Source organism: Dermacentor variabilis, chromosome 6, assembly GCF_050947875.1.
Source record: "Dermacentor variabilis isolate Ectoservices chromosome 6, ASM5094787v1, whole genome shotgun sequence".
NCBI lineage: Eukaryota > Metazoa > Arthropoda > Arachnida > Ixodida > Ixodidae > Dermacentor > Dermacentor variabilis.
Genome location: NC_134573.1, coordinates 191,131,436 through 191,155,352, shown reverse-complemented (window position 1 = coordinate 191,155,352; position 23,917 = coordinate 191,131,436). Strand labels below are relative to the sequence as shown.

Genomic DNA, 23,917 nt, shown 5'->3' with positions numbered 1-23,917 from the left:
GCGTAGGGTGAGAAAACAGCTTTAAATTGCATAAAATCACCGCAGTTCGCGGAGCCCTAACTCGTCTTTCCCGCCACCGAACGCCACCATCTTGTTATCGTTCGAAAGCTCGAAGTTTCGCCATTCCGTTTCTGAATTCTTCGGTCGTCACCATCTTGTAACAAACACACAAACACAAAAGAAGCGCGTGGAAGCGCGGGTCTGCTATAGGCGGTCACATGGGCCCTGCGATGAAAGCGGGCCTCCGATTGGTTGCCGTACTGAAAGGCGTCTCACCATTGGTTGCTGCTTACAGCAGCGGGCAAGCTGGCAACCACAGCGGACCGCAGTTGTCTGCTTTGAAAACCACGCCGGCGTCTTTCTTCGTTTGACACTCGCAGAATTCGGATTTATGAAAGCTCCCAGGTCAGTGATGGATCGTCGCTCGTTCGAAAATAACTTTTAAATGAAGCATGCCTTCGGAAAACGGAAGCGCAAGCCTCCTACGGCAAGAAAAAGACGGTGGCCAGCAGGAGAAGGGGAGAACCCGACTGAACACGTGGATAACGTGCCGCGTTATCTTGCACCATGCGATTCCAGCAGTGAAGCCGACAATCGCCCTGTGACATTGACACTGATAACCAAGCCACCGGAAGACGTGCCAACAGAGGCTCTCGCACCTGTGCGTACGGCCGCACGAGTCAGCAACCGAGATCACGTTGTTGGAGGCGACGCGGGCCAAAGGTCACCATCGCCGGCAGAGACGGTGTACGTTTCCGATCCATCGTGCGACAGGGGCACGCAGCCTGCGAGTGAGCCCTAACCGTCGACGAGCTACATACTGTATGGTGACTCAAGGCTCACCAGACGAATCGTCGCACGATTCAGACGCGCCTCATGCCGCGTTTTGTGTCAGTGGTGACTGAAGAAGCGCAGGCACGCAGCGTTCGCGACACCCTTCGCGCAGTGTCCACAACTCAACGGAAGTTCAGTTTGATGGACCAGCAAGGCCAAGAACAAATTTCGGCCCCTTGTGACTGTGAGTTCATTATTGTGCAGGTTTCTGCGATGAACTCTTTGATAACTCTGTGCCCAAGACTCCAACAGCGCTCTGTGGGTGTACACTGAGATACAGGGCTCGGTCTGGCAGTGAAAATGGTGGTCATGCACTACTCCAGAGGGCTCAAGAAAAGTATAAAGAACGCCTGAAGAAGGCATACAAAGACCACCAAACAAAGAAGAAAAGGTGTAAGAAAATGCCTCACAGCAGTGATTCAAAATATTGCCGCCCTGGTGCTTTTTAATAAATTTGCAGTGCTTTTAAAACTTTGCAGCCAGTTTTCTCAATTGCATTTTTTTTTTGTCAATCACCTCGCTCGTGGAAAGCGTAGCACAACAATGGCTAGACCGATTTTGGTCCAGTTTGTTTTGCTGTGATCCACAAGCTGTGCTGTACTTAAAGACAGTCTTGAAGTGTTTCTTTATCTTTCCATTATTTAATTATTTCACAATTACTACATGGCTCCATGCAGTGAAGCACAGTCATGTGCATGTTATGTTGAGCAAAAAATTATTAGTGCGCTAAAAAAAAATATCGAACACTGTCCTGATGTAGATTAGACATTTGGGCAAACATGCAAAGTATTCCCAGCTCCCTATCGTGTTTCGTTACTGTGCCAGGCTTTCCACAAGCAAGGAACTTATAAATTCTTAGAAAACAAAAGCTAATGGAGACATCCTAATGAAATTTTAGGTTTGTCTCTTTATTGCAGTGTGCAGTGTGTGTGCCAAATTTCAGCCCTTTCTGTCAAGAAACAAAAAAGTTAATTCTGATCCCCTCCTCCTCCCTTAACCACTTCGAATGGAGTGGTTCACTCGTTGGCACACAGTGATAAGCAACCTTGGATTCGCCGCTGCAACTGCCCTTGGCCAAGTTCCGCGGACCGTTCGCGCATCCCACGACATTACATGGACGTGACATCCTCGCTGCTTGTTCAAAATGCAAGTTTCACGAGCCAGTAGAACCGGCGCAGTACGTCGCGATAACGAAACAACTGAAACTCCAAAGCGCACGTGGCACAGAGTCGAGCGAAAACGAACCCTTTCGACCACCCATACTACTGAAGGGTAACGTCAAAATGTTTTGTTTTTTTTTCTTAGTATCGAACAGAAGTAGACAAGTAGCATTTTCTTCCGTCTTATAACCTAGTGAAATTATCTTTTTAATACGAGTAGTTGAGTACTAGTGACATAAATTATGATAACGATGACTTCGTCATTGGGCTAGTACCGGAATGTCGCTGGGGCGTCTCAAATCGTGTCGTGCATTTACCTCAGTTTCTGTGTTACTAAAGCTCTGTTCGCGATTATATTGGCATCTTAGATGTTCTAGAGCATTACTTTATCACATTAGGTTGACTTCATAGTAACCTTTAGTGTCCCTTTAAGGGCAGTAAATGGCATGCATTTATTTTTTCCAATTGGTTGATTTTTCGGACGTTTTCGCGGTCCCTAGGCAAATTGAAAAATCGGACTTGGACTGTGCAACTGACCAAGAAGATGCTTCAAATGGTCTGTGGGGCGAATGAATGGCAGAAGGAGGACAAGAACAGCATGCTAATAAGCATGCTGGTAGGCCTTTTCGGATGTGCCTGTGGCAATTTCAGCCTTTATTGGCAGTAAAAGACATGCATTAATTTTTTCGGACTGCCCAATTTTACGGACGTTTTCGCAGCCTTTAGGGAGTCCTAAAAATGCTACGTTGACTGTACAGCTGACGAAGAGAATGCTTTAAATGGTTCATGGGGCGAACGCACAGTGGAAGGAGGATGAGAACAAAAAAGACAACAGGAAAGGAAGCGTGCTGCCACTGTTTTGAAGGAGCTTGAGCTCAAAAAAAAAAAAAGAAAAGTGTTGGCTGATGCCGAGATGCAGGTGTCTCTCATCCAAACCAAAATAAACTCTTTAAAGCAGTGAAACACAACACAAGCGTCGTGCATGGGCTAAGAGTATGTCAGGAGAGTTGAGGTTGAATTACGAGCTGTTGAGAGAGAATATCAATTGTGACAAAGTTCAGGCCTCATACCACTGAGCTTGCTATCAGTTGATAGAAATAGCTCGTATTTGACAATGTCCGACTTGATTTGCATTTCTTTAAAGACATTTTATTTGCTGTGCATTTTACTAACCCCTCCCTTCTATTCTCATTTTGAATAACATAAACACTACTCCTTAGTATTCAAATTGGATTAAGTCGTTCTTTTTTTAAGAAATTTTTCACATGCTTGCTAGAGAGTGACAGCATCGGGCAATATGGTTTCAGCCCGTCTTGACATAAAACATAGGTCAGCACCACTCAGGGAATTTTGCAGACACTCTGGGAAAACCTGGGAAACTCAGGGAATTTGGAAATGTCCTTGGTAGACACCCTGATATTATATAAACAGAAATTATGGGCCCTGGCAGAATTATGTACTAGGAACTCATGCAGTGTGCTCTACAACATACATGCACTTTAGTGTCACTTTAACTTATTGTACAATCATGTTATTTGCTAAATTAAGGCTGTTCTTTATTGGAAGTAAAGTTTTCTTTGCCTCTTCCTTTGACTTTTTCACTGCTGCTGTCGCTGTCTTGCACACCGTGTCAATAGGGAGTTGAGAACACGCAATAGGAGGTCGGGAGAAGAGTTAGGAAATGTCAAAGAGCATGCCTTGTTTAGTGGGAGCGCGGCCACAGTGCCCTCTGGAGCTCCTTGGTAGTCGCCACAATTCCCTGTCCTCGGAAAAGCACTGCAGAAGCTACAGCACTTGCCTTTGTGCTCAAACGCAACAGTCCAGAGCAGTAGTAGAGAGAAGAGAATGTGTAGAAACAGATTCCCTGCCCATTCAGCTACTGACACAGTAGAGAGGGGCAACATGACATCGGGAGAGGGGCAACATGACATCAAGAAACTTGCATCGTTTAGGGCTTCGTCAGTAAAGGAAACGCTACTACTGCACATGGCAACAGTTGAGAATTAAGCGGATAAACGTTCGTTCAGTGCATAGTACAGTCGACAACTGATAATTCGAACTCTACAGGGAACGTAAATAAGTCCGAACTATCGAATGACCGAAAAAACGAATGTGTCCAAAAAATATTTTACGGAAGGTTTAAGCCCCTATGCAAGGAAGAAGGGATCAGTTCATTTCTGCCTGCACTTCCACTTATGTGCAACCAAGTCCACCTGTATTTCTGCCAGTTTTATGTTGTCTCTGTACCCTGATGCAAACACTGCAAAGGCTCAAGTCAGGTCTGCATGTGAAAGCTCCGGCCACATCATCATCATCATCATCATCATCATCCGAGTTAAAGTTGCTGTTTGACGGTGGGAGCACTGCTCAATTGTTTCGTCATCGTTCATTTCGGCACACGACGACACTATGTTGGTGTCGACGTCTGCAACGTCTCCAAATGTAACAGTGGTAGAAATTCGCACACCGCAGCCTAGCAGGTCATAAATGATGTCCACATTTGAGCTCGTTGTGGTAGGCGGCACTTCAGGCTCTTCAGTCGCGAAGTTGAGCTCATTTGGAGTCAAACTGCGAAGGCACCGTTGGTGCCATTTGACGCGCACTGTTGGTAGCTTTACAAGAAAGACTTCTTGGAGCCAGCAGAGTGCTGTCTGGAATGCATACTAAACAAACAAACAAGCACAGAATGGCGGAACGCTGTTGGGAAGGCAAATTCAACAAAGAATAGCGGGCCATGCGCGATAGTGCCGGAATGGATGTTATGATTGCAATGTTGATGTGACCTCACAATTCATGCAAAGCCTCCAAGATTGGCATTTGCACTTAAATCTCTGAGGCACAGCGCTGCACCCAACACAAGTACTCAGGGATTACTGTTTAGCATGCAGTCTCCGAGGCCATAGTTGATGTCTCGTCGAGGTTGCCAGAGGAGGTAATGGCGGCAGAGTCGGCGTACAGCCACGGACAGTCTGGATAACCAAATGTAGAGCTGGCGGCTGTCCTAAATATCGATTGTCTTTATACATTAAGTCTATGGGGCCATTGATGGTGCCGCAAAGCTGCCCGAATTACTGAGCATGTCCAGATTATTGGTGTCTCAATTTATCGGTCGGTGGCTGTACTGTAAGTTTCTGATATTTCTGAAACATAAACATCATGGAAATTAGTCCTGCGGAGAACTGACGCAGGGCGTGCAGACGCAAAGCCACAGTAGACTACCGCAGTGTCAAGACGACATTAAGCAAGCAGTCACCCAGCAAATTCAAAATTACGTACCTGATGAGGTATCTTGGTAGCTATGGCGTTGCTCGAGGTAGCAGGTTGAATCCCGAGCATAGTGGCCGCGTTTCAACAAGGGTGAAATGCGAGGAGTTTGCACACTTGATTTTATGTGCACAGTACAGAAATCCAGGTAATCAAAATTAATGCAGAGTCTCCCACTAAAGCGTGCCTGACAATCAGATTGTGGTTTTGGCATGTAAAGTATCATAATTTAATTGAAGTTCAGCAGTTCTGCCACGATGTGGTGCACCATGTGAGGCTATTGCAGTGCTGACCTTCTCGCAGGCTGTGAACAATGGCCCACTACAATGCCTCAAGCAAACACGGCTCACTGTGTGTTCTTTGTACTACATGGACAGGCATGAGGGGTACATGCAAGAGGAACACCACTTAACCACTGTCGTATTCAATAACTTAAACATTCACCATCAACAACACAGCAAAAAACTCAAATAATGCAAACACTATAGAAGGCAATTACACGGATTCCCACAGTGCATGGACCTGCATAATTTTCTTTTTTTCATTTTTCAAGACTAAATAGGTATGTTATTAATTGATTGATCAATCTAATCATTGGTTAGTTTCCTGATCTTGCATGGTATATGGTGCCAGCTTTTTTACACTGATCTTCGTTGAAATGGCAGCACGAGCGATATGCTTATGTAGTTGTGGGCAATGTTTTCTTACAGCTCAGAGGCTTCAAGCCGAGCTTTCATTGGTCAACTTGAACTTGCCGGCACGGGTCTGGCTTCCTCTGCACTCTGACAAGTTTCCCCACCTTGTGGTGAGGGTGCCCCCACAAGCAGCTGCAGTGCTCAACTCAAAGGACAAGGTACGGGCAGCCATTTCTCTCTCGTTTCCACCTTCACGTCTCTCAGGAGCCCAGTAGAATTTGCCTGACTTGAGCCTCCCATAGCTGAGTTGAGCTGAGGTGCGTGCTGAGAAGTGTGCCACGGCTGATTAATGAGTGATCCTCTATGGTATGTGTGTGAGCTTATAACTGTACAGGTCGAGTAGTGATGCTTGTATACCAGCTGAAATGAGGTGAGCATCCTCCAGGTATAGATCTGTTCAGTAGCTGTCCTGTACCTGCTCCAAGCTATGATCTGCAGAAACCACTATTCATGCCATGTTCTACCTACTGTTGCTTCGTTGTTTCTTTTTCATCATTGCAACTAGATGTTGGTGAGCGGGTTCATGGATGTTCTGACTGACTTGTGTTGTACCTGCTGTGAGAAAACTATTTGTAGGATCTATTGGGTTGAGCATTTCTATCTTAGCTTGGGCATATCTTGCTGATAACAATAAAGATACAAACAAGACATAGGGCTCGCAAATACATCTCACCTGCCCCCTACCACACGCAGGCTGCAAAAACTGCACGCACTGAGATGGCTGTGGCTTCATGTGCACTGTCTTCTCGCGGGTTTAGTGCTGGAGGTCGCGTAATCTCGAGTTTGAGAGACACATTAAGTGAGAGGCAGACAAAACGTTCACACCCGTCTGCCTGCACTTTTCATGATAGTGTTTTCCCACTGCCGTTAATACATCAGCTGCAGGCGCAGAGTTCGCATAAAAGTGTTATAGGCTTCACTTCGTATTGCCATTGCAAAGGTATCGTTGACACAGCATGAAACTATCTTTGGTCACAGACTCTCAAGTTCAATGAAATAATTTGCTTCTCATTGCAAAATAGTTTTTCATAATAGTTTTTCAATTGCCACGAAAAACTTTGCATAACCCGCCATGGTTGCTTAGTGCCTATGGTGTTGGGCTGCTAAGCACAAGGTCGCGGGATCGATTCCCAGCCACATCAGCTGCATTTTGATGGGGGCGAAATGTGAAAACACCTGTGTACTTAGAATTAAGTGCACATTAAAGAAGCCCAGGTGGCCCAAATTTCCGGAGTCCCCCACTACGGCGTGCCCCATAATCAAATTGTGGTTTTCGCACATAAAACCCCATAATTAAATTTTTTTTCACTTTGTATAGAATGTCGAATTTCAATACAATGAAGTAAAGTGCCGATTTTACTGATTTCATTATATCGAGCTTTAACTGTAGTCAAACTTATTTGGATCACTTTCTCGGTTGCTGCTATGAATTTTCGTCAACTCAGAATATTCAAGCACCTTAAAATGGCATGAGCTCTCCCATCAATTTCTGTACAGATTAGAGTGGTTGCAAGTAAGTGTTTGTGGCAGTGACCTTCCTTTGACTAAAGATCATCGACGGCACATGCCATCTCAATGTGTTGACACAGTAAACTTATGGCATGTGCAGTGATGGTGCCACTAAGTGAGAGGTCATGGAGTGCAAGAATCATGTGACAGTGCTGCTGTCATATCGAAGTAAACTTTTTTTTCATCTGCCATATGACAACAGGCACCGTACCTCATCTATGTGGAAGTGGTCGCTGTAGATGACATCCAGACGTCACCTGTTCCTGCAAAGGTCCTTAACCCTCTACGGTTGACACGCTCAGAAGAAAACCTCCCTGACTACTTTGGTGTGCAATCAGCATCTGTCTTTTCCATGTGTGGCATGGATGATGATGCTGAATGCTGGACCCAAGAGGATGACGAAATCTCCATGCAGGTAACTGCTGACAGAGCGATCAGGTGGCCAGCACCGCTGCTCACAAATCTCCACTGCTGGGGGCAAAAACAGGCAAACTCATTCTGTGGCTGAAGGTGCTGTTAGTGGGTTCAACATACTGTACCTTAAATCTGTAAAACTTTTTGTTGCGCAGACCTTTTGCTTTCAGCTGTTAGACATTCATGTTAGAACTGCTGAAATTTTCTTGCTTAAAAAATAAGTAGCTGTATGTGCAGAGCAAACTTTTTAAGGTTTTCTTCATACTAGCATAACTTGTCATGCTTTGTCCACCTCGAGGCAGACAAGGCATGACATACTTAGCATACAAGGCATGACATACTGATGCATACGTAGGACACCAGCTATTGCAGCATGGTGAAACAGTGACAACAGGCTAAGGTTGCCATGAAGGCCTGGCTGCTTCGTTAGGTTGTGCTGCTCGCAGCTTTTAAGCTGAGCGTTTACTGTCATTAGAAAATTAGAAATGATCTGAGTGAATACTTGAAAAACAAGTGTCTGGAAATTCTCCATATATATTCTAAGTTCTTGGCTGTAATTGTGCTAAGCAATAAGTTGCATTATAATTGAATAAAGAGATAATTATTTGCACTCAAACCTCATTATAATGAAGTTGAAGAGTGAGCTGAAATTACTTTTTTATATTCATTACTATATCGATTATTACCCTTTTGCTTCAGTATATGCCCAGTGGTGTGCACAACCTTAAACATGTAAAGAAAATGGCTCCGAGGCCCATTGAACTACTGTGCACCAACGTATGTGATGAAATTCCAATAAACCATCAGCAAAAGAATCCACGGCATGTCGTATGCGACGTTTTAGCACCTGGCGTGACAGTTCTTACAATAGCTTCCTTCCGTTCCAATGTGATGGTCTTTTGCTTCCACTTCCCACTTGGCTTGTTTCCAGTAGAACCTCATTCATACGTATTGGAAAGAAAAAAAAAGACGTGAAAAAAAAACGTCCTGACAGGAGAAAACATATAATCCAAGTGTAGTTGACACCTGTGTAATTGAAAGCATTGTGCAAACTGTTTCTCCACAAGACATTGATTTGCCTGAGACGTGCGTTGTCATTCTTGCATCTTTGGCACCCTTACATTCTCGCTTCTCGAATTTGGCCTCTGTCAGCAGCTTCTTTGGGCAAGAAGTTTTTACACCAATGCGCTTTGGGCTTTTGGGCTCAAGTAACCCGAGACGTGCTTTGCTTTCTCTTATTCTGTTGATCGCACACTGCTGCCAGGAAGTCTTACGTAACGGAATCGTATCAGCAAGGTTCTACTCTATAATGTCATAAAACTGGTGAAATGGTGACGCAGTTGGAAAAAAACAGCTAGCACGCTGTGATGCGAATCCATCGTGTTCAAGCAGCACATGGCATGCAACATGGCATTTCGATTATGCAGGTGATCCACTGCTCTCTTGTGGCCCCGCAACCCTGTTGAGTGAGTGTGTCGGCTTGGCTTGGCCAGCTCAGAGCCTCTGAGATCCCACTGGTACAATCTCGGAGGCTGCGTCTACCTTCTGCCAGTCTTTGCATCGTGTTGCAGTGAGGCACCAGTCTTTCACGTGCCCCGTGCACAGGCTGTTGCAGTTAGGCCTAGTTTCAACCAGCTGCGCGCTGCAGTGAGAGAGAGAGAAGTGCGATGCACGTTGCACGCGACCACCTTGTGTCTGCGGCCAAGCGCTGCGTGGAAGTATCCACTGAAAAGGTGTCGCCATCCTAAAACTTGCTCGTGGCCAGCAAAGTTATTTTCAGAAGGGCAAAAATTAATCCTAAATAACACTAAAAATACCCAAAATATAATATAAAAGATGCCCCGAATGAGTGCCGAACCTGGCAGAAAGCAATATACTTGGTGCACAATGGTCAGTATTTTCTGGTTTTAGAGACGAATCTAGTTTATTATACCATGGAACCCACTTATAATGATACCAGTTTTAACAATATATTGGTTATAATAATTAAAAGCTGCTGCACCGGCAACTTTTGTAAGTCCTTTATGGGGAAATAACCCGCTTACTACAATGTCCCCATGCCGCATTATCGGTTATAACGATGAAGTCTGGCTGCTGGGTGTCTGTACCGAAAGGTAATGGAACACGATATCCTTGAAAAAGAAAAAGTGATATGCGAGATGCTGCACGATCACCCACCACCCCTATTGCCGCCGCGCGCTTCTCTCCCATCGCCCTTCCACCCAGCCGGGCACGAACGGGCTGTGCCCATAGCTCTACGCCGCGTCACCCTTCAAAACACGAATAGACCACGCCAACTACGCTGCTAGCGCTGCTCACAGATTGCTTACTCGGCCCTCACAGCTGGGTTGCCAGTTTTGGCGATTTCTCACGAAATTGGCTACATTTAGATGCTCTTGGCAACCGAAAACTGTGCTTGGCAACTTGGATACTTTTGGCGGTGGAAATACGTGTAGGTAGTGTCCGAATCACACTCACCCCAACGTCCCCCTCGAAGCAACTTCCCCAAGTGCCAGATTTTGATGGCCATGCTTTTGTGTCTCACAAGCTCGGGAAAAAATTCAGGAGCCGAAAATATGTTGTCGCATCCCTGCGCGACAGAAGCAGAGAAAGAAGTAGAGTGCACGTGCGTTATCTTGGGGTACTCTGCCTTGGCTGTTTTTCCTCCTGGACCTTGTTCCACCTTGTAAATAAGCATCTTTCGTAACATCTTTGGTGGACGTGGAGGGCAAATCCTGGACGATCCTGGACGACTCAGCTCTACCAACTGTCTGACGGAGTAGACGCTTGGCCGATTTACGACCACAAGCAGCGGACATTTCCGATTCCGGAGAAGGCAATGACGACCCCATCTGTGGCGAACCAGACTGCTATCACGCAAGGCAGGCTGGCTACTGGGCACCGCTGCGAGAGCCACCCACCTTTTCGGCGAAGGTGAATGAAGACATCGACAACTGGCTGAAACACTTCAGCAGAGTGAGTTAGCACAACCTCAGGAGCACTACGAAGCAGCTCGATAACGTTTTTTTTTTTTTTTTTTCTCGCTGGAACCGTGCTCCTCTGGTTTGAAAAACCACGAGAACGTTCTGACAAGCTGGGATAAATTTGTAGAATTCACTAAGTGCTTCAGGGACCCGATCTCTAAGAAAAAGAAGACTGAGCAGACGCTTTCCTGACGAACTCATTTACCTGGCGAAACTTTCACAACGTGCATAGAGGCTGTTTTGAAATTATGCGGAATCGTCAGCGCTACCATGACAGAAGAGACAAAGTAGGACATCTGCTTAAAGAATCGCTGAAGATGTTTATAATTTTATTATAACGAAGCAAAATCTTAGTACTGTCTGATTTGAAAAAACACTGCCAGGGGTTTGAAACGCTGAAAATGAGAAGGATTGAACCAAAGTTCGGACTTTTAGTAAAGCAATGAAGGGGGCTAGTTGGTGAACATTCATGGTTATATTGCGCTCAGTTTTACACGGTTTATCGTCCGTGTAAAACTGAGCGCAATATAACCATGAACGTTCGGACACTTGGACAATGTCACTACTGTTGCAAGTGTGTCCGTCCCAGCCCATGACGACATCCTCGGTGATTCGGCAAGTGGTTAAAGAAGAGCTTGAATGCCTTAAAGTTGTTGACGACGCTCATGTGTGCCACCAGTGAGCATTTGACGATCGTTCTCATGTACCACCGGTCACCTGGGCACGTCAGTTACCGAGAGCCTCGCAGGACCTATGCTGATCGTCCGTAAATCAGAAACTTGAATGAGATCGCCGTCGTCGGCGAGATCATTCATCAGGTTTCTGCTGCACCGCCGGACGACGACTCCGAGTCGGAAGATGGCGCACCATGTGCTATGCTGCTATCGCATGCGGAGCTTGTACAAGCAACGACTGTGCATTCAGCTGCATATAGTGACCGTATGACCTTCTCCGAGATTTGTCGAGTTCTGCGCATGTCAGTACAGCAGTGTCAGCACCTGTGAAACTGTCAAATGAGACGGTGCCCGGAATCGCAATGCAACCACTGTGCAGGTCTCGGCAGAACATTTTCAGCGTCAGTCGGGAGCAAATCAGAAGGCGACATATCCTTGGCCTCCAGGCACCCGCTTGCCGGCATTCCCCAGCGCAATCTGCGCGGGCACTGTCGGCACAATTAGACACTTGATGCGATGTTTCCGTATGCCGCATTGGGTCACCGGAACCTCGACACAGCACACAAAGCAAACACCACCATGCCGACACCAGTCGCACAAACGAAAAACGTGGCCTACTCGCAGCGTCGTGCGCGAAGAAACAAATCAGCTGCTGGATTGTCTTAACAGGGCTTAAACTGAAACTGAAACTTAAACTGAACAGGGCTTAAGCTGAAACCGGAACTGCTGTAGAGCCACTCTATCGAACCAGGCAGAAACGGTGATGATGAGCAGGGATTTGCAGTAGCGCCACTTCGTGGGGCAGCAAGGAGGCTCCGTTCAAAACAAAAATGGTGTTCAGCAAGTCGAACCATGCGCCGGTCAGACTCGGTGCATGGTGCTCTCGATCGAGTTGGCTCAAGGAGTGTCCGAAAAATCAGATGAGAGGTTGCAAGGTGTCCGAACTTTTGGCAGTTGTTATACAATATGGTCTATGGGGAGAATGATGGTGCCGCGAAGCAGTCTGAATAATCAAGCATGTCCGAATTTTTGGAGTCCGGAAAATCGGTCGGCAACTGTATGTATGGACTGGCAGGACACTTTTCATTGGTTCAAGATGGGCCATATTCTGAAAGGTTTGCGTTTCGCGAAAGTTTTGCCGCCGCGATAGTAACATTCAATAAATCAAGCAACTGGTTACCCGTGACGTCAGTGTGCACTACCAACACCCGCTGTTGAATGCTTCACATCGCATGAGAGAGCGCACCGTGTGAGTGCAGAGTGGCTCGGGTGTGTTGTTTTCGAGTGTAGTGGCTGCAGTTTGGGTTCTGCGCACTGACTATGGTTGGTTACGGCTGCTTTAGGTAAAATAAATTGAATAAAGAAGTGTGAAATGTTTTATTTTAAATGAATCAACATATATCGCCGCAAAACAGCGCGTGTAAAACGCCACCAAGAAGACTACTATAATCTACCCCCTATCTTATCTCTAGTACACTCCACCACCAACCGAATGCCAGAAGATGCCAAAGGACGTGCTCGTTCAATTTATGGCGAGAGCACCCATCGACACCATGACATTAAAATGACATGAGCCGGAACTACTGGATGGCGCTGTTTATTTTCCGGCTTTGCTAAAACAGCCAATCAAGGCACGCCATTGGTGGAGGCGTGGCCAAGGTGATAGTTTCGCGGAAGGCGAACGTTTCAGAATACGGGCCCAGGTTTAAACACATAGATATCTATGGAGATTTCAAGGGGAATTGCATTTACTTTGTTAAACATGTTATTTCACTATATCCTGCTTTGTTATGATAAGGTTTGTGTGTGTATTATTATTTTATCAGACCACAAAACATTTGTGTCTGCATATACAGTGAAAGCTCGTTTATTTACGTGCCATTAATTTAAATTTCTCACTAACTTCAATAATTCATTGCTTTGTAGTTCGCATCCTCTGCATTAACCCTTTGAGGTTCGAATTATTTTGAAAAAAACTTTCCCAGGTGGTCAAATTACTTTATTGTGGATCTTGTACAAAATGTATAAAGTCGGGAATCAATAGTAAAAAAAAATTAGGAACAGTATTATGGTGTCGGCATCACTCAGAACTGCGAAATGTTCACTAGCATTTCAGAGTGTGGTACTCCTTGAAACACGGGTCTACGCACAGTGCTTTATCGCAGTCTACACACCTAAAATGCGTGTCTGTTCTCCTCTTGGAGCGATGAGTTGTGTTGGCACGCACATGACATCTTCTCTGCATGCGGCTGCCTTGGGCAGAGGTCTGAGGCACCCTCTCGTGTAAGCGCGTTGCCGCAGAGAGCGAGAATACCTTGTGAGCGGGGGTGATAAACAAGCTAAGAGCAGCATCAGTCAAGATAGAAATCAACTTCCACCGCCCAGTAAGAGAGTGCCGACAAAGAGAAAAATGACGTTTCGGGCGCCCCCGTTGAGACCACGCAGTGAAACCGAAACCGCAAAAAGGGTGTTGCCGCGCGATGCGCTGAAGCTAGAAATCGCTTCTGTTTATCTCCCCAAGAAGGTAGCGCAAATTCCAAACACTTCTTGTAAGTCCTAAGAGGTGGCAGCACCTCCCAGTGGGCACGTATCGTCATTATGGCGCGAAATTTCAAACGGAGGGCCGGAACCGTACCCGTAGAGCAAAGACCTTGTGGGACAGAAAACCACCGCCGTACATGTACGGCGAAAACCTTCAAAGGGTTAAAAGGCCCCTGAAACGGTTCGGACAAATTTTGTAGGTGCATAGGGTACAGCTTAAGTTAATCATTCGCACCACAATTTGTGTGAAACGTCTCATATTAAGAGAGCTACAGACGACTACAAATTACCTTCCTCCATAGTCATGCATTTTCTCCTCAACTCGTTCGCCGAGTGATCGGGGCTAAGCTCCGCCTTCACTGGCGGTGCGTCATGACATGTTGTGTCGTCGACTTCCGGTTCTCTAGAGCTATCGCGCGAAGCCTCTCCATATCTCCGCCAGCTACTTCGCAGTTGACCCCAAGCGAGAGCTACCGAAGCAGCCTGCGTTGCGAGAATTTTGTCGCTGCGCCAAACGTGTCTGGTATTACGGCAACCACAGGCGAGCTGGGTGTTTTGACAGAACGGTGGAGGCATAAACTAAAGCTGAGGAAGGAACTCAAGCTGATGAAGTCCAGCCACCCGTTGGCACAGAGCTTAACCAGCCAAACAATGAGCTAATATTGCTATAATTGTAAAACATTTTAAACATTTACAAAAACAATGTGTTAACAATTACACTCCTGCGAAAAATTTACACCAGCAGCAAAAAAGAATACATTTCGTTACTGCTACTGTGTGTGGTTGAGCTCTGTGCCACCAGGTGGCTGCACCGTGCAGACCATTCACATTTGCGCTTCTGCTCATCCCGTGAAACGGCACGGTCAAACGGCCAGGCCCTGTTCCCTTGCGCTTGCGTTTGTCCTAATACCAGACTTGCAGAATGCTATTGTGTTAGTAATCTTCCAGTGTAAAGTGACGGTCGCAAACATGCAAATCCTGGCCCAGATCGGATAGTGGCAGTCCGATGGGTTGCAGCCAGTCCGCTCGTCTGCTGCCTTGCAGAGGGATACGATGTCACAGCTTGACATATTGCCAGTCACTACGTTTGCAGTCCACAATGCAACAAAGTCATATCATAGTGCGTGCAAAAAGACTGAGACCGACTCTGACCGCGGAGCTCTCGTCAAAATAGAGCATGTTGTAACACAAGCAGACGACGCTTGCTGTGTGCCGGAGGTGCTTAAGTGTAGTGAGAAATTGTTCTTGTGCATTCTTTTTCCGTTATTTTCTTTTTATAGAAACAAATTAACTAACATTCCAACTATTACAAACATCATTTGTTCACCATAAAGGTGGAAAAATTACTGTTGACACGCCCTGGGCAGCCAATCTGATAGCTCACCCTACTGACGTCAATTGGGTGATTTACATCTGGATAGGGGCTGTTGAAAATTTCGCCGAGCAGTGTGCTGTGATCAGCAGTGGTGTATATTTTTAAAACCTTAGAATAAATTACACGCTTTACGCGGAGCACTTCCTTCATTCAAATAACTTTATTCAGTGTCTGCGATTTGGTGGGGTGGGCCTGTCAGGAACCAAACTGGAAAACCGGGAAAACCAGGAATTCTCAGGGATTTTGAATAGTCTGGAAATACTCAGGGAAAACTCAGGGAAATTGGGCTTCAATCAGGAAAAAATTATCTGTAATTTTATTGAAAGGGAACAAAAGTCGCGCTAATGCTGGCTTCAAGTAACAGAGAGAGATCGTAACGAATCGTCTTTTGACGTCGTTTTGTTGGCCGGACTGGGACTGGTACTCAAGAAGTTTAAGTATATGACCTCCTTGCATAGAAATGACAGATTATATAAGACAGTGTATAGTCAACGACAGGTTTTCCAGACACCCGATTTTTGGGACATGCCCTATAATTCGGATGGCTTCGTGGCACCACCACGTACCCCATAGAGTCAATGTATGAAAACGTCTGAAATTTTGGATGCAGGAATCCTTCACATTCCGATTTTCCTGACTTTTTGCCATGACCGCCATGAAAGCGACCGCCTTCGCCATTTTGATTATCTCGCCGCCCCAAACCGGCGCTCTCGCACGCAGATCCGCTGGCAGCCGTAGCCATGGGAAAACACCGTGGCAACGCTAGGCCTAGCTGCTTTGACATTCCCTATTAAGCTTCTTGCCATTCAGTGGTATGGTTTTCACTGAAAGAATTCGCCATTGTCATCAATGGCACTGACTCTGCCTTTGTAATCCTCGCGATTGGCTTCGAAGATCGGAAAGCATGGTGCGTTGCGCAATGCCGGTCTCTGAAAGTCAGCTTAGCCTCAAACAGAAATGTGACACGGTTAAGCATATCAAAAGTATTGCAGTGAAGCTTAAGTGTGGGAAGGGACAATTGTCACTGGATCCAGTATGTATTTCTTAATTATACACATGTGCACATGTGGTCTCCTGTCACATTACGAGCACCGATATGCCTAATAAGTGTACTGGCAGTCCTTCAGAGCTTTTTTCAGACGTACGAGGGGCGTTCAATAAAGATTTCTCCTGACCCACTATCTGTGGATGGAGAGCAATGAAACTTTGCAGATTTATTAGTCCTTCTCTACATAGGTGCCACCCAGGGACACACTTCTTCCATCTTTTTATGCAACTCTAAACACCTCGCTTGTAGAAGTCGACAGGTTGCTCTAAAAGCCATGTTGTGACTTCAGAAATCAGTCTCATCATCTGGAAAATGCTTGCCCTTCAAATATGACTTCATTGTTGGAAACAGGTAAAAGTCCGATGGTGCGAGGTCGGGTAAATAAGGGGGATGCAGTAGAATTTCAAAGCCATACAGCGTGCTTCCATCTGGGCAACATGTGAGTTGTGAACTGGGGCATTGTCTTGCAGAAGGCGGACACCTTTGGTGAGCATGCCACGTCTCTTGCTTTTGATGGCCTCCTGCAATTTCCGCAGCAGTGAAGCATAGTTTGCCCCAGTAATCGTGGCACCCTTTGCTAGAAAATCCATCAAGACTACTCCGTGCTGGTCCCAAAAGACTGAGCATAACCTTGCCCCCAAGGGCTGGCCGTGTGCATGTGAGTTGTGAACTGGGGCATTGTCTTACAGAAGGCGGACACCTTTGGTGAGCATGCCACGTCTCTTGCTTTTGATGGCCTCCTGCAATTTCCGCAGCAGTGAAGCATAGTATGCCCCAGTAATCGTGGCACCCTTTGCTAGAAAATCCATCAAGACTACTCCGTGCTGGTCCCAAAAGACTGAGCATAACCTTGCCCCCGAGGGCTGGCCGTGTGCCTTCTTTGGAGGCGTATCATAAGAAGCCAACAAACATTGACACCAAGGACAACATAGGGGAAATTACTTGTGCTTAATAAATGAAATAAAGAAACGAAGAATTAATGGAAAATAAAGTGGATGAAAAAACAACTTGCCGCAGGTGGGAACCGAACCCACAACCTTCGCATTTCGCGTGCGATGCTCTACCAATTGAGCTACCGCGGCGCTGTTTTCCCATCCACTTTCTTGGGTATTTATGTGTCCTAGTAGAACCCTGGGAGTGTTAGCCAGCGCCACCACACACAGACCTTGGCGGCGGACGTGGGACGTCCTTTTTGCCGCAGGCGTCACGAGAACGTGATCCTTTTGGGTGAAGGCAACTGGTCAATAAACCCACATATGCTACCTGAAGGCATCAATGTAGCCGGATTCGAGACCCTCGTTATGTAATAAACGAGAAGAAAGGGGGTTAACCGAGGGTCCCGATTTTATTAGTCATATCATAAGAAGTCAACAAACATTGACACCAAGGACAACATAGGGGAAATTACTTGTGCTTAATAAATGAAATAAAGAAACGAAGAATTAATGGAAAATAAAGTGGATGAAAAAACAACTTGAGGACAGTAAAAGGCCTGCATACATTTCTTTTATTGCCCGATTTTTTTAACGTTTTTGCGGTCCCTAGGGAGTCCGAAAAGTCAGGCGTTGACCTTAACACTGTCCAAGAGGCGAACGTGCAGCGGAAGGAGGATGAGAATTGAAAGGACCAAGCATTGAGGGATGAATGAGGAAGGAAGTATGCCGCCACTTCTTTGAAGGAGCTTTAGTTCAACAAAGTGTTGGCTGACGCCAAGATGCAGGTGTCCCTCATTCAAACCAAAATAAACTCTTTAAAGTGATGAAATGCAACACTGAGGCGCTGTGCGTGGGCAGAGAGTATGTCAGGACAGTTGAAGTTGACTATCCAGCTGCTGAGAGAGGATCTCACTTGTGACAAAGTTTGGGCCTCATACTAATGAGCTTGCATGACTTGATAGAAATAACTCATGATCGAAAATATTTACTTCTGTATGCACCTTTCTATTCATACTTGGAAATGTGTGACTCGATTTGTGTGACTGTAATGGCCGATGGAGCCATTACAGAACTTTGGTCTACGGTGCGTGGTGATGACGGCGACGTGGAGGGGCTTCAAGAATTCTTGCACGCCGACGATGCAGTCGCGACAAACGGAGAATTTACTGACGAGGCGATCGTTGCAGCAGTCACCGGCGTGGAAGACGATGACAGCAGTGACGACGAAGATGAACCGGAACCTGTACAAGTTGTGTCTCAACAGGAGGCCTCAAGAATTATCGATTCCCTGCGGGACTTCATTTTTGCAAAAAACCTTTCGTTCGGACATGTTCAACATTTGGATGCCCTCCAGAAAGACATCGGCAAGATTGCCGCGAAGCAGTCGAAACTCGCCGATTACGGGTTTGTTTCAGCAAAGAAGTGAGAAGTGCAAGCTATTTTGCCCTCATTAAATGCTCTTAGGTATTCATGTTTTCTTTGTTTTTTGGGGGGGCGCTAAGGGATTTTCAAGCTGAGAGGCAGCCGCGGCAACCTTCTCGTATTTTTTACAAGGCCCCTTTCGGGACCTCTAAAACGATGCCTCGGCGGAGCTGGCATGTCACTTGCCGTCTGTGACCCCTCTTTGCAGTTGTTATGCTTTTTTTCGTGCAACCTGTTTATAACAATGAAATTTTCATGGCACTTGAACATTGTTATAAGTGGACTCGACTGTATTTAAACTGGATTAAGTCATTTTTTAATTTTTGACATGCATACTAGAGAGTGACGAACATCAGGCGGTATGGTGTCAGCACGTCTTGACACAAAGTGTTGTGTCACTCAGGAAATTTTGCAAGGGCACCCAGGGAAAACCTGGAAAACTCAGGCAATTTGGAAATGTCAACTTGGTAGACTCCCTGCCGGACCCCGCCTAGGTTTCGGCCAAGGGTTGTTGGCCCTTGGTTCCTCGGCTCGCTGGACGATGTGGGATTCTCACCTGTGCTCTTGGGACAAAGGAACGAGAACACAGTAGTGCAAACAAATACAAGGGCATTTATTGCACCTTTCATAGATCAATGCCTGCTAGCCGAGTTGCTATCCACAAAACATGCCGATGGGCGCGCGACAAATTGCAGAAGTCCGACTCACCGCGACCGGATAGCGAGCGAATATGTTTGCCCCATGCTGGATCCCAACGCCTGGTCGTCCGCATGTACGGTCACGCGAGCGGTGGCGCATTCGAAGGAGGCCACGCGAGACAGTCTCGCAGAAGCATGGATCGGCGCGCGCCTGGAAGTTCCGCGCCACTTGCCGACCCGCAGCCAAAGAGGAAGCGCCTTTACCTTTCTGCACCCAAGTAACCCTGCCATGAGGCAGCGTTAACAGCGCAACACTCGCGCCATCTCTCGTACTGCACTTCAACCACACCGACCGCCGCAGGCACCAGTCCCCGCGGCGAAGCCGGATCACAGGAGATGGGAGCTATGCGGGAAAACAATGTATCAGGGGACGCGTGAGAGTCGCGCATCCCCACAACGGCCCAGAGTTGGTGCTGCAGGTCCGAGCTGAGCAATGCAGACACTCAGCGCGCACAGAGGCTGTCGCTGTTTGAGGCTGCATCACTGTTATCCCATATTATAGCCGTACATTCCCATAGGATATGCTCCAGGGTGGCTCTAGAGTCACAATGTCTGCACTTGCCCATCGGGTATAAATCTGGGTGTATTAGGTGAATAATAGCTGGACTCGGATAGGATCTGGTCTGTAACTGCCGCTTTTCGACACACTGGTTTTTGCTTAATTTCAGGTGTGGCAGCGAGAATCTACGCCTCTGCAATCTATGGTGTTGTGTAATTTCCTGAAATCTGGTCATTTGATCTTCCCACTCCCACTCATCGGTAGTCGGTTAGGCGGGGCTAACCGAGGCTCGGTCTATAAGCACTTGAGCCATGCGGTGCGCCGCCTGATTGCTACCGTCTGGTAGTGTGTGAGCAGGTGTCCAGATGAGATTGACGCTTTTGTCGTGGTTATTAGCTAATTTTAGGAGTCTTAGTGCCTGTGGGGAGATTCAACCATTGGCGAAGTTTCGCATGGCCGTCTGGGACTCACTAGATGCATCAATTAAAGATGCATCAATTAATGATCTTAAGGACCTACTCTAACGACTCAGTACATTTGTACAAAATCATCAAAATCGTTTCAGGGTCCCTTTAAATCTGTGTATAATACAAATCATGATTTTGTGCTCAAATTCATTCTGCCACTGGCACTTCAAACTGTGCATTGCTACACTTGGCCATTGTGAGAACCTGCATTACCCTGTGCAATGCATTGGAGTATGTCCAGTGCAGCCTCTGCGATCTGCAGACTGAAGCCACAGAACCACAGTCGACGTTTTAAGACTCCCTAGGGGCTCCAAAGTCATCCAAAAAATCGGGCAGTCAAAAAAAAAATGAATGCATGCCTTTTACTGCCCCCAACGGCTCAAATCAAGCGCTCAAATTAGAAATACCTCTGAAGGCCTGCCAGTACATTTATTAGGCTATCGTTGCTCATACTGTGACAGGACACGGCAAGTGCACGCGTTCATAAGGAAAACATACCGTGCCCCGTAACAGTGGCCCCGTGTTAGTTTGGTATGCTTCACCACACAACACAGCTGTATTGTGGCGAATCTGGCTTTTGGGAACCGGCATTATGCAATTCTTGACTCTTGCCGTGCTTTCCGCGCTTCAGAGCCATCGGCAAGGATGACAAAGGCAAAGTTGGTGCCATTGCTGATAGCGGTGAATTTTTTACATGAAGAACGCAGCACTGAGCAGCAGGATGTTTGATAGCCAACGTCGAAGCAGCTAGGCCTAATCTTACCATGGTGGTGGCTATGGCAGCCAGCAGATGGCGTGTGAAAGCGCTGGTTTGAGGCTGTGAGATAATCAAAATGGTGGCAGTGGCAGCTTTGAGTAATACCATTACAGACCTGTGGTCACGAAAAAATGTCCGAAAAATTAAACGGTGAAGGGTTTTTTCAGCGTCCAAAATTTCAGATGTTCTTATACCTTGTTTCTATTGGGCATGTGGCAGTGCCGCAAAGGCATCTGAATTATCAGGCATGTCCAAAAAATCGGTAGTGAACTATCAAATATGGAAGCTATAGCCATGTATGAGATGATGCAGCCGGCATTATCAAAGCAGTCACGGTATCATGTAGTTTTGGAAGAGTCATAAAGAAAGTTTGTTAGTTGCAACATTAATCAGGCATGTCCAAAAAATCGGTAATGAACTATCAAATATGGAAGCTATAGCCATGTATGAGATGATGCAGCCGGCATTATCAAAGGAGTCACGGTATCATGTAGTTTTGGAAGAGTCAGAAAGAAAGTTTGGTAGTTGCAACATTAAATTATTTCACACATACACAATTTCATTTCTTAGCAAGTAGGAGACCTATATGTTGGAAGAAAAGGTTGCAATATTCGTGAAGTTGACCTTGGAAATTCAGCCAAGCAGGATATTGCCAGAAAATGTGGCATACCCAAGACCATGATGTTGATGTACATATAAAAAGCAATAGCAATTGAATGTGCCTATGAAGCCATAATAAACTTCGAACTGCCAAGCGGCTGGCCTTAGACAAAGCACTACCATAAAATTTCAAGAAGTGCCCCACCCCCAAAGGACAACCCACCCCTACTAAGCTCCTGGCTTAAAGGGCCCCTCACCAGGTGTGGTCATTTTGAGCTGACAAGCGCAGTGCTTACAACGCATGCTCATGATCTTGTCTGTTAAGAATTACATGGCTGCATGCCACGGAAAGAGCTGAAATTTCAAACTAAATGATGTTTGCCCTTCTCCTTGCGGGTGCCGCGCTCCAAGACTGAAGGTTGACGTATACAGTGAACCGCGTTAAACAAATTGCTTGTACGGAAAACCGTTCTCATGGTTGGTTGGTTTTGTATTCATGCAATTGTATTCAGCTTTGTCTCTCAGTAAATCGAACTCCTGATAAACAGAACCAATTTTCCTGGTCCCTTGTGGTGCCGTTTAACTCTTTCGTTACCCCGCTTATTCAAATTGATCACCGTGATCACTGCTTTAGATCGGCGATTTCAAGATGTTGGAGCCATTTCTTATCCACCTAAGGGGGGACACGGGTCTTAAAAACCAAAAAATCATGAAAAAATCCAGACTTTGGAAGCGTTATTTTCGAAATCTACAACTATTTTTCTACCTATCTACCAAGTTTCTCATTTCCAGAATCAGTATTTTAGGCGGAATAATAATTTGCGCAATGAGTTCCGGCTGAATTCCAGCCAAAATGAGCCCCAAAATGGCCCTTTCTACCCGTCGCGCAGCTGCCGTTTCACGCTGCCTATCGCCTCCATCTCGGTCTCGTTTGAAAGAGCTGCCTTCCTGCTTAAGTAAAACTTCATTTGGGCCTAGTTGGTACATAATTCTGAACACTAGTTGTGTGGCCTAGGGTTTATATATGCATCGACGACGAAGAAATAAAGAATTTGTTAGGCAGCGCCAGTGTGTGTCATATCTTCCTTTTGTGGTTCATCTTAGGTGTTTGCGCTGCAAGTTTAACTTCAGGATTCCTCCTTAAGTTTCCCGCCACCGCCACTCAGTTTTGACCATTGGATGGTGCAAAATAAATCAATAAAAAACACATTATTTGTTTCCTATTAGCTGAACGAGCCCACGTAAGAGGACCGCGCCACCCGTTTGACGGAGCTGGCTGGTGTCGTCTGCTAAGCGAGTCAGTCCGCGCACCGCCGTCACGTTGAAACATGTGTCATATTGAAACAACAATGCCCAGGTCAGCGAGAAAATTTCATATGATGAACAAATTCGGCAGAAAGCGGAAGAAATCGATGGTTGGCAATGTTAGAGGTCGCCGCACTTACCCAAGATGCGGCGAGGGCGATGTATAGGCTACATCGAGTAGAAGTTGGCGACAACACTATGGGTCCAGCGTGTGCGCCAGCTCGCGAAGCTGACAGCGTCCGCCTTGACACGGTGATGCTGCAGCCTTCCGATGTGGAGCAGAACACAGGATTTGAACCGAGGAAAAACTCCTGGAACTCGCGTCAATAGCAGCGACGAAGCGGAAATCGGATTGTTTTAACTGTGACAGCGGCGTGGTCAACAGTGCACTTGATGAGACGGCATTCACAATCACCAGTTTGGATCTGCAAAACCAGCTTTTGAGGTTTACAAAGTGCACAGCGTGTGATAGCAGCAACGTTGCATTCAAGAAAGGTGAGCGAGAATACGGCCTCGCTGTGAAACTTGCGCTCTCGTGTTCCAACTGCGGAGGTATCACATTCATGCGGCGGAAAAAGTGAGTCATTCCTTGGCCGACAGTGTTCAAGGGGCACTGAAGAGAAGACATTTAAACAGCAGCAGGCAATTAGACTACATTCCTGGTGGTTATTAGGAATGTACGTGTGTAAATATGTACAAAACATATGTTAATTTTCATAAAATTTCGTGCTGTTTG

At 46.3% G+C, this 23,917-nt stretch overlaps 1 protein-coding gene across 6 annotated transcripts in view; it reads left to right on the top strand.

The window, feature by feature from the left end:
* Window positions 1–23,917, top strand: part of fwd (phosphatidylinositol 4-kinase beta fwd) — a 161,138-nt gene that overhangs the window by 88,781 nt on the left and 48,440 nt on the right. For all 6 annotated transcript variants that reach the window (XM_075697209.1, XM_075697204.1, XM_075697206.1 and 3 more), the window contains 2 exons: window positions 5,969–6,111; window positions 7,665–7,877. In XM_075697209.1, the coding sequence (XP_075553324.1) occupies window positions 5,969–6,111; window positions 7,665–7,877 (356 nt within the window). The remainder of the gene's footprint in view (window positions 1–5,968; window positions 6,112–7,664; window positions 7,878–23,917) is intronic.